Source organism: Oryctolagus cuniculus, chromosome Y (genome assembly GCF_051225735.1).
Source record: "Oryctolagus cuniculus isolate XC-2025 breed Fujian yellow rabbit chromosome Y, ASM5122573v1, whole genome shotgun sequence".
Lineage (NCBI taxonomy): Eukaryota > Metazoa > Chordata > Mammalia > Lagomorpha > Leporidae > Oryctolagus > Oryctolagus cuniculus.
Genome location: NC_142889.1, coordinates 3,908,338 through 3,923,558, shown reverse-complemented (window position 1 = coordinate 3,923,558; position 15,221 = coordinate 3,908,338). Strand labels below are relative to the sequence as shown.

The 15,221-nt window shown below is 59.7% G+C and overlaps 1 protein-coding gene across 1 annotated transcript; it reads right to left on the bottom strand.

The window, feature by feature from the left end:
* Window positions 1-5,395: 5,395 nt before the first annotated feature.
* LOC149119125 (odorant-binding protein-like) lies at window positions 5,396-7,865 on the bottom strand. Its single transcript, XM_089325240.1, has 6 exons — window positions 7,298-7,865; window positions 7,001-7,140; window positions 6,317-6,387; window positions 5,986-6,096; window positions 5,561-5,662; window positions 5,396-5,486 (listed from the first exon to the last, which is right to left on the bottom strand). The coding sequence occupies exons 1-6, from the start codon at window positions 7,379-7,381 to the stop codon at window positions 5,470-5,472; spliced, it is 525 nt and encodes a 174-aa protein (XP_089181366.1). The 5' UTR covers window positions 7,382-7,865; the 3' UTR covers window positions 5,396-5,469.
* Between the last annotated feature and the right edge of the window lie 7,356 nt (window positions 7,866-15,221).

The window sequence follows — 15,221 nt, the reverse complement described above, 5'->3', positions numbered from 1 at the left end:
GGACCTGATATGACCGTGGAGACCCGGATGTGGCCCTGGAGATCCGGATGTGGCCCTGGAGACCCTGATGTGGCCCTAGAGACCCGGGTTTGCCCCTGAGACCCCTATGTGGCCCTAGAGACCTGGGTGTGCCCCTGAGACCCCTATGTGGCCCTGGAGACACGGGTGGGGCCCTGGAGGGAGCCCTGGAGACCCAGTTGTGGCCCTAGAGACCCGGATGTGGCACTGGAGACCCGGATGTGGTCCTGGAGATCCGGATGGTGCCCTAGGGACATGGATGTGACTCTGGGGACCGAATGTGGCCCTTGGAGACCTGGATGTGGCCCTGGAGACCTGGATGTGCCCCTGGAGATCTGGATGTGGCCCGGAGACCCGGGTTGAGCCCAGAGACCCGGATGTGGCCCAGAGACCTGAATGGAGCCCAGGGACCTAAATGGAGCCCAGACCCAGATGGAGCCCAAAGACCCGGATGGAGCCCAGAGACTCGGATGGAGCCCAGAAACCCGGATGGAGCCCAGAGACCCAGATGTGGCCCTGAGGAACCGGATATGGCCCTAAGACCCCGATGTGTCCCTGGAGACTCAGATCTGGCCATGGAGACCTGGATGTGGCCCTGGACACCCAGATGGAGCCCTGGGGACTCGGATGCTGCCCTGGGGACCCTGATGTGGCCCTAGAGACACGGATGTGGCCCTGGGGGACCCGGATGTGGCCCTGGGGACCCGGATGTGGCCCTGGAGACACGGATGTGGCCCTAGAGATGGGGATGTAGCCCTGGAGACCCAGAAGGAGCCCTGGGTACCCGGATGTGTCCCTAGAGACCCGGGTGGAGCCCTGGGGACTTGGGTGTGGCCAGGGGACCCGGATGTGGCCCTGGGGACCTGATGGGGCACTGGAGACCCCGATGTGGCCCTGGAGACCCAGGTGAGGCCCTGGGGACGCGGATGTGGCCCTGGGGACCCGGTTGGAGCCGTGGGAGACCTGGATGTGGCCCTGGGGACCCAGATGTGGCCCTGGAGACACAAATGTGCCCCTGGAGAACCGGTTGGAGCCCTGGGACACAGAAGTGGCCCTGGATGGCGCCCTGAAGACCCGGATGTGGCCCTGGAGACCAGGACGTGGCCCTGAAGCACCAGATATGGCCCTAAGACATTGATGTGTCCCTGGAGACTTGGATATTGCCATGGAGACCTGGATGTGGCCCTGGACACCCAGATGGAGCCCTGGGGATCCGGATGCAGCCCTGGGGACCCGGATGTGGCCCTAGAGACGGGGATGTGGCCCTGGAGACCCGGAAGGAGCCCTGGGGACCTGGATGTGGCCATGGAGACCCGGATGTGGCCCTGAGGACCCGATGGGGCACTGGAGACCCGGGTGTGGCCCTGGAGACTCAGGTGTGGCCCTGGGGACGCGGATGTGGACCTGGGGATCCGGATGTGTCCCTAGAAACCCGGGTGGAGCCCTAGGAGACCCGGATGTGGCCCTAGAGACCCGGATGTGGCCCTGGGGTCCCGGATGTGGCCCTGTAGGGATCCCTAAAGACCCAGATGTGGCCCTGGAGACCCGGATGTGGCCCTGGAGACCCGGGTGGAGCCCTGGGATCGAGATGTGGCCCTGGAAACCTGGATGGAGCCCTGGGGATCCGGATGTGACACTAGACATCCGGATGTGGCCCTGGGGACCCGGATGTGGCCCTGGAGACCCGAGTGTGCCCCTGAGACCCCGATGTGGCCCTGGAGACCCGGGTGGGGCCCTGGAGGGAGCCTTGGTGACTCGGATGTGGCCCTAGAGACCCAGATGTGTTCCTGGAGACCCAGATGGAGCCCTAGAGACCTGGATGTGGCCCTGGAGATCCGGGTGTGGCCCTGGAGACATGGGTGAGGCCCTGGAGACCCCGATGTGGCCCTGGAGACCCCGATGTGGCCCTGGTTACATGGGTGGGGACCTGGAGGGAACCCTAGAGAACCGGCTGTGGTCCTGGAGACCCGGATGGTACCCTGGAGACCCGGATGCGGCCCTGGAGATCCGGATGTGGCCCTAGTCACCCAGATGTGACCCTGGGATCCCTGATGTGGCTCTAGACAATCAGATATTGCCCTGGGGCCGGAAGTGGCCCTGGAGACCCGGGTGTGGCCCTGGAGAGCCGGATGGTGCCCTAGGGACATGGATGTGACTCTGGGGACCGAATGTGGCCCTTAAAATCCGGTTGTGGCCCTGGAGACCCGGATGTGGCCCTGGGATACCACAATGTGGCCCTGGGGACCTGGATGTGGCCCTGGATACCCCAATGTGGCCCTGGAGACCGGGGTGGGGCCCTGCATGGAGCTCTGGAGACCCATATGTGTCCCTAGAAACCCGGATGTGGACCTAGAGACCCAGATGTGGCCCTGGAGACCAGGACGTGGCTCTGCAGACCCGGATGTGGCCCATGAGACCCAGATGTCACCCTGGAGATCCGGATGTGGCCCTGGAGACCTGGATGTAGCCCTGGAGATCCGGATGTGGCGCTAGACACCCTGATGTGACCCTGGGAGACCTGGATGTGGCTCTGGACACTGGGATGTGGCCCTGGGTACCCGGATATGGCCCTGGGGCCCGGATGTGTCCCTGGAGACCTGGATGTGACCCTGAGGACCCAATGGGGCACTGGAGACCAGAGTGTGGACCTGGAGACCCTGGTGTGGCCCTGGAAACCTGGGTGGGGCCCTGGGGATGCGGATGTGGCCCTGGGGACCCAGGTGGAGCCCTGGAAGACCTAGATGTGGCCCTGGGGGACCTGGATGTGGGCCTGGGGGACCCAGGTGGAGCCCTGGGAGACCCAGATGTGGCCCTGGGGACCCGGGATGTGGCCCTGGGGACCCGGATGTGGCCCTGGAGACCTGGATGTGGCCCTGGAGACCTGGATGTGGCCCTGGAGACCCGATGGGGCACTGGAGACCCAGGTGTGGACCTGGGGAACCGAGTGGAGCCCTGGGAGACCTGGATGTGGCCCTGGGGACCCGGATGTGTCCGTGGAGAACCGGGTGGAGCCTTGGGGCACAGAAGTGGCCCTGGCGGGAGCCCTGAAGACCTGGATGTGGCCCTGGAGACCCGGATGTGGCCCTGGAGACCCCAATGTAGCCCTTGAGATCCGGATGTGGCCCAGGAGACCCGGATGTGGCCCTGGAGACCTGGGTGGAGCCCTGGGACCAAGATGTGGCCCTTGAGTGAGCCCTGGAGACCCGGATGTGGCCCTGGGGGATCGAGATGTGTCCCTGGAGAGCCGGTTGCGGCCCTGGAGACCCGGATGTGGCCCTAGGGACCTGGATGTGGCCCTGGGACCCGGGTGTGGACCTGGGAACCCGGATGTGGCCCTGGGAGAACCGGATGTGGCCCTGGAGACCTTATGTGGACCTGGATGGAGCCCTGGGAGACCCGGATGTGGACTTGGGAACCCGGATGTGGACCTGGGGGACCCGGATGGAGCCCTGGGAGACCCGGATGTAGCGATGGAGACCCGGATGTGGCTCTGGAGACCCGGGTGTGGACCTGGAGGCACGGAAGTGGCCCTAGGGACCTGGATGTGGCCCTAGAGACCCGGGTGTGGCCCTAGAGAGCCCCATGTGACTCTGGGGACCCGGATGTGGCCCTGGGATCCCGTATTGGGCCCTGGAGACCCAGAGTGACCCTGGAGACCCGGATGGTGCCCTGGAGACCCGGATGTGGCCATGGAGAGAACCCTAGAGACCTGGATGTGGCCCTGAGCATCCGGATGTGGCCCTGGAGACCCGGATGTGGCCCTGGAACCCGGGTGAAGCCCAGAGACTCCGATGGAGTCCAGAGACTTGGATGGAGCCCAGAGACCCGGATGGAGCCCAGAGACCCGGATGGAGCCCAGAGACTTGGATGGAGCCCAGAGATCCGGATGGAGCCTAGAGACTTGGATGGAGCCCAGAGAGTGAGATAGAGCCTTAGGGGCTCAAATGGAGCCCAGAGACCCGGATGGAGCCTTAGGAATCCGGATGGAACCCAGAGACTTGGATGGAGCCCAGAGAGTGAGATAGAGCATTAGGGGCTCGGATGGAGCCCAGAGACCGGATGGAGTCTTAGGAACCCGGATGGAGCCCAGAGATATGGACGGAGCCCAGAGACTCTGATGGAACCCAGAGACTTGGATAAAGCCTTAGAGACCTGGATGGAGCCCTGGAGACCCGGATATGGCCCTAGGGACCTGGATGTGGACCTGGGACCCGGGTGTGGACGTGGGGACCCGAATGTGGCCCTGGGAGAACCAGATGTGGCCCTGGGGACCTGATGTGGACCTGGATGGAGCCCTGGGAGACCCCAATGTGGACTTGGGAACCCGGATATGGACCTGGGGGACCCGGATGGAGCCCTGGGAGACCCAGATGTGGCCCTAGAGACCCGGGTGTGGCCCTGCAGATCGGGGTGGAGCCCAGAGACTGGGATGGAGCCCAGAGACTCGGATGGAGCCCAGAGACTGGATGCAGCCTTAGGGACACGGTTGGAGCCCCGAAACCCGGATGGAGCCCAGAGACCCGGATGTGGTCCAGAGACCTGGATGGAGCCCAGAGACTCGGATGGAGCCTTAAGGACTCGGAAGGAACCTTAAGGACCCGGATGTAGCCTTAGTGACCCTGAAGGAGCACAGAGACCCGGATGGAGCCTTAGGGACCAGGATGTTTCCTTAGGGATCCAGATGGAGCCCAGAGATACAGATGGAGACCAGAGACCCCGATGGAGCCCAGAGACCTGTATGGAGCCCAGAGACTTGGATGGAGCCAGGAGTCCCGGATGGAGCCCAGAGATCCGGATGGAGCCCTAGGGACCCAGATGGAGCCCAGAGACCTGCATGGAGCACTTAGACCCGGATGTGGCCCTGGGGACCAGGATGTGTCCCTGGGGACCTGGATGTGTCACTGCTGACATGAGTGGAGCCCTGGGGAGCCGGATATTGCCCTGGAGACCCGGATGTGGCCATGGGGACCCGGATGTGGCCCTGGGATCCTGGTGGAGTGTGACTGGCTGCCAGTGGAGTCGGGGAGAACCCCCCCAGTGTCACTCAGGGCTGATTGACAGCCACCAGATGACAGAGCCCACCCCCTTGTCAGTGAACGGTGACTGACAGTGCAGGAAGACCCGGAGGTAGCCCCTGGGTTCCTCCACCAGCTCACTCTGTCTTTTGACGTAACAATAAAAATCGTTTAAAATAAACGACTGGGACTGTGCCTGGGATGAGTTTATTCCATGAACAGGAAGCAGAGAAAGCCGGGGACAGCCGATTCTAGAATGTTCTGGAGCTTTCTAGAAATTCTGGAACAATCCAGACCATCTTGGATCAATCCAGAACGTTCTAGAATGTTCCAGAGCATGCTAGCGCATTCGCAGGTGGGAGGAGATGGTGAGGCGATCAGGGGCGGTTCTGGATTGGTCTAGAACGTTCTGGCACCTTCTCCAAGGGAGGCGTCCTCAGGGTGGACAGGTGTCTGTTGGAGAGGGAGGAAAGCCGAGTCAGCGCCGAGTCAGCGCCGAGTCAGCCCGGAAGCCGCCGAAGCCTCACCTGTGTCGGCCACACGCCGGATGTACTTCCGCGGGATCCCATTCTGCTCCGTGAGCCTCGCGTAGTCCTCCGGCGGGTCGTCGTTTATGATTCTCAATTCGACTGTGGCAAGAGTGGGCGCCGACTGAGTACGCTCGCTTTAGTGTGAGCCTACTGCATACACTCGCTTTAGTGGCTGTATCCACTCACCCCATCTAGCGAGCGCCAACTGTATATGCTAGCGTTAGTGGGCACCGACTGTATATGCCCACCATGTCTAGTGGGCACTGACTGTATACACTCGCTTTATCCAGTGGGCACCGACTGTATATGCCTGGCCATGCAGCCCCCCTTTCCCCATATACAGTCGGGCTCAGACTCTCGGGTCGTGGAGCGTATCCCTAGCGGGCACCGGCAGTGTACATGTGTGTGTGAGGGGGGCTCACCCACAAGGAAGCTGAGGCGGCTGGTCTTGCCTTTGGACCCCATGTTATTGATGAAGACGATTTGCCTAACGGGATCCAATTCGTGGAACTGGAAGGAGGTCTGGCCCTCGACTGTAGGGAGAGAGGTGGGTGTTCTGGATGTGCCGGGGCATGCTGGGACATTCTAGCGCATTCTGGAACATTCTAGAACATTGAGGAACTGGAGCATTCTGGGACATTTGCAGCATCCTGGAACATTTCTGGGAACATTCTCGAACATTCTGGAACACACCGGACATTCCCTGGGGTCATCTGGAATTGTCTGGAACTTTCCGAAATGCTCTGTACTCACAGTCAGTGGTGTAGATGCCGTCTGCGTTCTTCTGGGCCACAACCCTGTGCGGGGTGCATACCTTGTTCTTCCTGAAGGAGAGACCGGGAACATGGCCGCTCGCTGTGGGCTCAACTGCTCCTGTCTGCTCTCCCTCTGGGCTCGCCTGGTCCACCATGGCCTGCTCTTTGACTCTGGGATCGGCTGGTCCTGTCTGCTCACTCTCAGCTCCATTACTCCCCTCTAGCCCACCTGCTCTCTGACTCTGGGCTCAACTGCTCCTGTCTGTCTACTCTTTCTCTCTCTGGGCTCGGCTGGTCCACCATGGCCTGCTCTTTGACTCTGGGATCGGCTGGTCCTGTCTGCTCACTCTCAGCTCCATTACTCCCCTCTAGCCCACATGCTCTCTGACTCTGGGCTCAACTACTCCTGTCTGCTCACTCTCCCTGGGCTCGGCTGGTCCCCCCTAGCTTGCTCTTTGACTCTGGGCTCAACTACTCCTGTCTGATCTCTCTCTCTCTGGGCTCGGCTGGTCGCCCTGGCCTGCTCTCTCTCTCTCTCTCTCTCTCTCTCTCTCTCTCTCTCTCTCTCTCTGGGATCGATTGGGCTTGGCGGCGCCTGTCTTCCCCGCTCTCTGGGCTCGATTGCTCCCCCCTGGCTCTCTGTCTCTGGCCTCGGCTTGTCTCCCCTGGCCCCGCCCCTCACTTGACGTAGAAGAAGACGTTCAGGGCGTTGCATTCCTCGTTGCACTCCATCTCGCGGAACAGCATCGGGAGTGGCCCATCCTTCAGGATCATTTCCAGGTTGTCGGAGGCCATGGCGGAGGTGCGCCAGGGCCCGGAGAGCTGGGGAGGTGAAGAAATGACGCGAATTAATGATACGGCTGAAGAAACGACGCGAAGTAGTGATGCGAATTAGTGATGCGAAGTAATGATGTGAAGAAATGATATGAATTCATAACGAGAATTAATACTGGGAACTAATGATGCAAATTAATGATACCTGGGCGGGGTCGACGTCCGCACAGGCCACGCCCACCGTGAGGGCGAGGAGGAGAGCCTTCGTCACCGTCATCTTCATCACCATCGTCTTCGTCGTCGTCTGAGCCGGCGGGGACCCGGCGTCTATTTATTGCCAGGGCTGGGGGAGGAGTTGGCGGGGCCGAAGGTTGTGCAAACATCCTGATGGACACCAGGGACGTTCCGGAACGGTCAGTGCTCCCAGGGAATTCTGGGAGAGTCTGTCGTGCGTTCTTGGGCCTTGGAATTTTCCAGAACCCCTGGTGGGTGTTTCCAGGATTCCAGAATGTTCTAGAATGCCCAGGAAATGTCCTTGGAATCGCGAGGAATTCTGTGGAATGTTCCGGAACGTTCTAGAACACGTCCAGAGAGCCCGGTGCACGTCCTCGGGGCCTTAGAGTATTCTAGAGCGCCTGGTCTTGGAGTGTTCAGGAATACTGGCGGATGACGTAGAATTTTCTAGAATGTTCGTAGGAAGCCCTGGACCGCTTGGTGAGTGTCTTTGGGGTCTTGGAATGTTGTAGAATGTTCCAGTATGTTCCAGAGAACCCAGCGAGCGTCCTGGGGGGTCTGAGACCCTCTGCCGACGTGCTGGAAGTTTCCGCAGCCCCGGTGGGCGCGGGATGTCACGTCAATGTCCGCAGGGCCAGGCCGGCACCAGGACGCCCGTCACACCCAGCCGGGAAACTTCTACTCAGACCCGTATCCCAGAATCCCCCCAGACTCACTTGGTGATGTTCTGGTACATTCTAGAACACCTGGGAAAAATTCTCCAAAAAAATTCTCTTACCTCGTGAAAGGTATGGGCGGCTTCCACATGACAGCGGTAGCATGCAGGTGTCCATGAGAAAAGACCAGACTGTGTCCGAGGAGGAGAAGGAGGAGGAGGAGCTGGAGTCTGAGTCGGATGTGGAGGTGGAATGCGACCTGAGCAACATGGAGATCACCGAGGAGCTGCGCCGGTACTTCGCGACGACGGAGAAGCACCGAGAAGAGCGACGTGAGTGCGCGCCTCTGTCTCCTCATCCCTCCCTTCTGCCCCGACATTTGCACTCTTTCTTCCCCGATATGTAAAGCTGTTTTATAGCTCCTCGTTTGGGGCACAGGTAATATTCCAAATCTGGCCCTAAGGCTGGGAACGGTGATGTAACGTTTCCGTTGTGTTAGCTTCTAGACTTGTTTGAGTTCAAGGGACCTTCAAAAAAATTTATGGAAAAAGGATTGTGAAAAAACTACACATGGACTTCAATCTTTTTTTGCACCAAAATTCCATTTTCTATGAATTTTTTTTTGACAGGCAGAGTGGACAGTGAGAGAGAGAGACAGAGAGAAAGGTCTTCCTTTGCCGTTGGTTTACCTTCCAAGATGGCCGCCGTGGCGGGAGCTGTGCCAATCCGATGGCGGGAGCCAGGTGCTTCTCCTGGTCTCCCATAGGGTGCAGGGGCCAAGCACTTGGGCCATCCTCCACTGCTCTCCCTGGCCACAGCAGAGAGCTGGCCTGGAAGAGGGGCAACCGGGACAGAATCCGGCGCCACGACCGGGACTAGAACCCGGCGTGCCGGCGCCGCAAGGCAGAGGATTAGCCTAGTGAGCTGCGGCACCGGCCTCAATGAATTTTTAAAAGCATGTTTGGCTTCATCTACTTGAAAGGCAGAGCAACAGCAGAGTGGGGGGGAATCTGCTCTCTGCTGGTTACTGGTCCACCCCCCAAATGCACACAATATACAGGGCTGGGCCAGGCCAAAGCCGGAGTGCCCAGGGGACACCCACATTCTGTTTCAGGATGCCAGTTCTAGTCCCGCCTCCACGTCCATTCCAGCTTCTGCTAACACTCCTGGGAAGGCAGCAGGTGGTGGCCCAAGTCCTTGGGTCCCTGCCACCCACGTGGAAGACCCCAATGGAGTTCCACTCTCCTGGCTTCAGCCTAGCCCAGCCCTGGCTGTTGTGGACATAAGATTGATTGATTGATTTGAGAGGCAGAGTTACGGGGGGGGGGTTCTGTCGCTCCCCCTCTTCGTGGAGGAACGACACAGGACCCTGCGCTGTTCTTTCGTCTGCTCGGCCCTCCCCGGGTTTGCTGCTGGTTCTTCCCGGGTTGGCTACTGTCCCTTCCACCTCCGTGGAAGGGCAGTTCCCCCTGCCACATTCCCCACTTCCGCAGGGGGGTGGCACACCGCCGGCCGGCTCTCTGGGGGCTGCACAGGTGTTCCCCTTAGATGTTCCCCTTAGATGTTCCTCTTAGATGTTCCTGGTGCATGCCGTCTCTCTCCTCCTTTATAGTCCTCCTCCGCCAATCCTAACTCGTCTGCCCACACGCCGAGTACGCTGCTCTCCTCCAATCAGGAGCAAGTCCTACAGTTTATTGGCTGAACTGGAGGCAGCTGTGTAGAAGCTGTTTTCTTCTCTCCCAGCGCCATATTGTGGGAGAGCAGATGCATAGAATAAGTCTTAATTCCAGTAACAGTCTAGTCCGAGTTGCTCCCCACAGGTTCCATCCATCCACTGGTTCACTCCCCAGATGGTCACAACCACCAGAGCTGGACTGATCCAAAGCCAGGTGCCAGGAGCTTCTTCTGAGTCTCCCACGCGGGTGCAGGGTCCCAAGGACTTGGGCCATCTTCCACTGCTTTCCCAGGCCACAGCAGAGAGCTGGATCAGAAGTGGAGCAGCTGGGACTCGAACCCGCGCCCATACGGGATGCCGGCGCCACAGGCAGAGGCTTAACGTGCTAACACCACAGCCCCAGGCCTATGTCACAGCTTTTGAAAAAGAAAAATGTTGGGCTTATTCCTGCTGTCCTTATCTACAGGTAGGATGACATGTTTTTCCTGCCAGAGATTGGTACTTTTTTAGTGGAAACTATAAGTAAGCATGAAAGCAAACCACAGTCATCTTAAAGGCCATTTGGAATTTTCTGCTTATTTAAAATAAACCGGGATAATTGTCAATTTTAAAAAAAGTGGTGTGAATGAAATGAAAATAAAATCATGAAATGTGTCCTACAGCCAAAGAACAAAATGCAGGAGGTAAGTTACGGATATGGTTAACAACCAGCCCTCTTCTTCTGTTTTGCCTTTATCAGGTAGGATTCTAAAGATGTAGGTAATAGGCCGGCGCCGCAGCTCACAAGGCTAATCCTCCGCCTAGCGGCGCCGGCACACCGGGTTCTAGTCCCGGTCGGGGCGCCGGATTCTGTCCCGGTTGCCCCTCTTCCTGGCCAGCTCTCTGCTGTGGCCCGGGAGTGCAGTGGAGGATGGCCCAAGTGCCTGGGCCCTGCACCCCATGGGAGACCAGGAAAAGCACCTGGCTCCTGCCATCGCATCAGCGCGGTGCGCCGGCCGCAGCGGCCATTGGAGGGTGAACCAACGGCAAGGAAGACCTTTCTCTCTGTCTCTCTCTCTCACTGTCCACTCTGCCTGTCAAAAAATAAAATAAAAAAATAAATAAAATGAAGTAAAAGTAAGAAAAGAGAGAAGTGAGCTGGGTTCAAGACCATGTCCGCCCCGAGTCGCAGAAACAGGACGCACACACCAACCCAGCCTGTGATTGGCCCCCGGGTCTGAGACAGGGGGAAGCCATTGGCTGCCTGACGTGTCACCCTGGCGAGTCCAGCCCAGACGGAGGGCGAGGTCGGCGGCGAGGCTTCCGGGAGTTGTAGTCTCCCCGCTCCGCCCTGTCCAAGCCTACTGTGGCTGGACGGTGTGAAACCAGGACATATGGCCCACAGATGATAGAAGCAAAATGATAATTTAGGTCAGGAAAATTAGATCAAGGAGCGTTTTTTAAAAGAAAAGAGAGGAGAGATATGTGTGGAATCGCGGTTCAACACCACTTCCGCCCCGAGCCGCTGAAACAGGAAGCACACGCCCGCCCAGCTTCTGATTGGTCCCCGCGTCTGAGACGGGGGGAGCCATTGGCTGTGAACTCGTCATTCTGCGCCCAGAACCCCACCCCCTGAGGCTCCACTGCCTGCTCTCGACTGCACGGGGAACCTGTCAGTCTCCCGCCAGAAACCCACCCCCTTAGCTCCCCTGCCTGCCCCTGATGGGACGGGGAACCTCTCAGTCTGCAGCCAGAAACCCACTCCCTTAGGATCCACTGAATGCCCCTGACTGAATGAGGAACCTGTTAGCTAGCATCTAGAACCCCCACTCGCCAGCTCCCCACATGCCCCTGACGGTACTTGGAACTGTCAGGCTGCGGCAGGAAACCAGGGTCCTTAGTTGCCCTGCCTGTCCATACTGGGCCGTCCATACTGTCAGTCTGCAGCCAGAACCCCCACCCTCTTAGGCTCCACTGAGTGCCCCTGACAGGACCGGACACCTGTCAGTCAGCACATAGAACCCCACCTTGTTAGTTCCCCAGCATGCCCCTGAGAGGACTGTGAACTCGTCAGTCTGTGGCCAGAACCCCACATCCTCAGCTCCCCTGCCCGCCCCTGACTGGCACAGGAACCTGTCAGTCTGCCGCCAGAACTGCACCTGCTTAGCTCCCCTGCCTGCCCCTGATGAGAATGGGAACCTGTTGGTCTGCAGCCAGAAACCCACCTCTTGGTTCCCTGCCTGCCCCTGACTGGACAGGGAAACTGTCGGTCTGCGGCCCAAACCCCACACCATTAGCTCCCTCGCCTGCCCATGACAGGACCAGGAACCTGTCAGACTGTGACCAGAACCACACCTCCTTAGACCCCTGCCTGTCCCTGATGGGAAGGGAACCTCTCAGTCTGCAGCAGCCAGAAACCACTCCCTTAGGATCCACTGAGTGCCCCTGACTGGATCAGGAACTGTCGCAGAGTGACAGGTTCTGGGTCAGTCAGGGGCAGGCAGGAGAGCTAAGGACTTGGGGTTCCTGCCGCAGACTGACAGGTTCCCGGTCCTGTCAGGGGCAGGCAGGGGAGCCAAAGACGGCGTTTCTGGCCCTAGACTGGCAAGCTACCAGTCCCATCAGCGGCAGGCAGGGGAGCCAAGGAGGTGGGGTTCTGGCCCCAGACGGACAGGTTCCCAGTTCCATCAAGGGCCAGCAGGGGATCCAAGAGGTGGGGTTGTAGTCCTAGACTGTCAGGTTCTCAGGCCAGAAAGAGGCAGTCAGGGGAGCCAAGGAGGTGGGGTTCTGGCCGCAGAATGACAGGCTCTGGTCCAGTCAGGGGCAGGCAGGGTAGTGTAAGAGGATGGTGTTCCCGCCACAGACATACAAGTTCCCTGTCTAGTCAGGGACAAACCAGGGAGCTAAGCATGTGGGGTTCTGGCCGCACATGGACAGGTTCCCGGTCCATATGGCCAGGCAGGGAAGCTAAGGCGTTCTGGCTAAGGTTCTGGCAGCAGCATGACAGGTTCCTGGTCCCATCGCGGGCAGTCAGGGGAGCCAAGGAGGTTGGTTCTGGCCACAGACTGACAGGTTCAGGTCTATCAGGGGCAGGCAGGGGAGCTGAGGACATGGGGATCTGGCCACAGGCTGACAGGTTCCCGTTGCTGTCAGGGGCTGTCAGGGGAGCCTAATGAGGTGGGGTTCTGGCTACAGAGTGACAGGTTCCTGGCCCCCTCAGGGAAAGTCAGGGCAGCCACGCAGGTTAGGCTCTGGTCGAGACTGACAGGTTCCGAGTCCCGTCACAGGTAGGCAGGGGAGCCTAAGGAGGTGGGGTTCTGGCCACAGGTGACAGTTGCGGGTCCATCAAGGGTAGGTAGGGGTGCTGATGGGGTGGGGTTCTGGCTGCAGACTCACCAGTTCCTGGTCCAGTCAGGGACGGGCAGCGTAGCCTACGGAGGTGGGGTTCTGGCCACAGAATGACGACAGGTCTCTGGTCCCATCAGGAGTAGGCAGGGAGCTAAGGACATGGGGTTCCTTCCGCAGACTGACTGACAGATTCCAGGTCCAGTCAGGGGCAGGCAGGGGAGCTAAGGGGTGGAGTTCTGGCCACAGACTGACAGGTTCCTGGTCCAGTCAGGGACAGTCAGAGGAGCCAAGGAGGTGGGGTTCTGGCCACAGACTGACAGGTTCCTGGTCTAGTCAGGGGCAGGCCTGGGAGCTAAGGGGTGGAGTTCTGTCCGCAGACTGAAAGGATCCCAGTCCCATCAGGGGGACTCACTGGAGCCTCAAGGTTGGGGTTCTGGCTGCAGACTGACGGGTTCCCGGTCCCATCAGTGGCAGTCAGGGGAGCCAAGGAGGGTGGTTCTGGCCTCAGAGTGACACGTTTCGGTCCAGTGACGCCAGGAAGGGGAGTTAGCTACGTGTGGTTCTGGCCACAGACTGACAGATTCCTGGTCCAGTATGGTCAGGCAAGGGAGCTAAGGGGGTGGAGTTTTGGCCGCAGACTGACTGGTGCCCGGTCCTGTCAGGAGCACTCAGCAGAGACTAGAGGGTGGGGTTCTGGCTGCAGACTGACAGGTTCCTGCTCCAGTTAGGGGCAAGTCAGGGGAGCAAAGAAGTTAGGGTTCTAGTGGCAGACTGACACATTCCGGGTCCATCTGGGGCGGGAAATGAGCCCAGGAGCTGGGCTTCTAGCCGCAGACTTACAGGTACTGGGTCCAACAGAAGCAGGCAGTGGAGCTAAGGACATGGGGTTCTGGCCGCAACTGACAGGTTCCCAGTCCCGTCAAGGGCAGGCAGGGGAGCCAAAGTGGGTGGGGTTCTGGCCACAGACTCACGGGTTCCATTTCCAACAGGGGTAGGCAGTGGAGCTCAGGATGTGGGGTTTGGCTGCACACTGACAGGTTCCTGGTCCAGTCAGGGGCAATAAGGGGAGCTAAGGACATGAAGTCTGCATGCAGACTGACAGGCTCCTGGTCCCATCAGGGGCAGCCAAAGGAGCTAAGGATGTGGGGTTCTGGCGGCAGACTTTCAGGTTCCATGTCCGTGTGGAGTAGGACAGGGAGGCAGGGTGGTGGGGTTCTTTCTGCAGACTCCAGGTTCCAGGTCTATCAAAGGCAGGCGGGCAGCTAAGGACGTGGGGTTCTGGCCACAGACTGACAGGTTCCCGGTCCTGTCAAGAGCACTCAGTGGAGCCAATCTGGGTGGGGCTTTGGCTGCAGACTGACAGGTTCCGGGTCCAGTCAGGGGCAGGCAGGGGAGCCTAAGGAGGTCTGGTTCTGGCCACAGACTGACAGGTTCCCAGTTCTGTTCCGGGCAGGCAGGGGAGCTAAGGACGTGGGATTCCTGCCGCAGACTGACAGGTTCCAGGTCGAGTCAGGGGCAGACAGGTGAGCCTCTGGTCGCAGACTGACATGACCCGGTGCTGTTAGGGGCAGGCAGGGGAGCCTAAGGAGTTTGGGTTCTGGAGTCAGACGGACAGGTCCCGGTGCAGGATGTCCAGGAAGGGGAGCAGATGGAGTGGGGTTCTGCTCAGAGACTGAGAGGTTCCTGGTCCCATCAGGGAAAGGCAGGGGAGCTAAGGAGGCGGGGTTCTGGACGCAGACTGACAGGGTTTCAGTTCTGTCAGTGGCAGTCAGGGAAGCCATGGAGGTGGGGTTCTGGTCGCAGACTGACAGGTTCCCGGTCCAGAACGGCCAGGCAGGGGAGCTAAGGGGTGGGGTTTTGGCGGCAGACTGACAGGTTCCCGGTCCCATCAGGGGCAGGAAGGGGAGCCAAGGAGGTGGGGTCTGGCCAGAGGCTGAGAGGTTCTGGGTCCATTAGGGGGAAGTCAATGGAACCAAGGATGTGGGGTTCTGGCCGCAGAGTGACGGATTCCACCTCCATCAGGGGCAGGCAGAGGAGCTAAAGCGGTTGGTTTCCGGTCACACACTGACAGGTTCCCATCCTGTCAGGGGCAGTCAGCGGAGCCAATGACGTGGGTTCTGTCGGCAGGCCGACAGGTTCCCGGTCCCGTCAGGGCCACTCAGTGGAGACTAAGGGGGTGGGCTCTGGCTGCTGACCGACAGGTTCCTGGTTCCCTCAGGGGCAGGCAGGTGAGCCAA

What these genes read in the sequence shown, in the direction of transcription:
- LOC149119125 (XM_089325240.1), bottom strand. Translation starts at nt 7,381, where the DNA reads ATGGTGATGAAGATGACGGTGACGAAGGCTCTCCTCCTCGCCCTCACG. An exon ending in CGGACGTCGACCCCGCCCAG is followed by an intron (nt 7,141 to 7,297) that starts GTATCATTAATT and finishes TCACCTCCCCAG; the next exon opens with CTCTCCGGGCCCTGGCGCAC. An exon ending in AACGTCTTCTTCTACGTCAA is followed by an intron (nt 6,388 to 7,000) that starts GTGAGGGGCGGG and finishes TCTCTCCTTCAG; the next exon opens with GAAGAACAAGGTATGCACCC.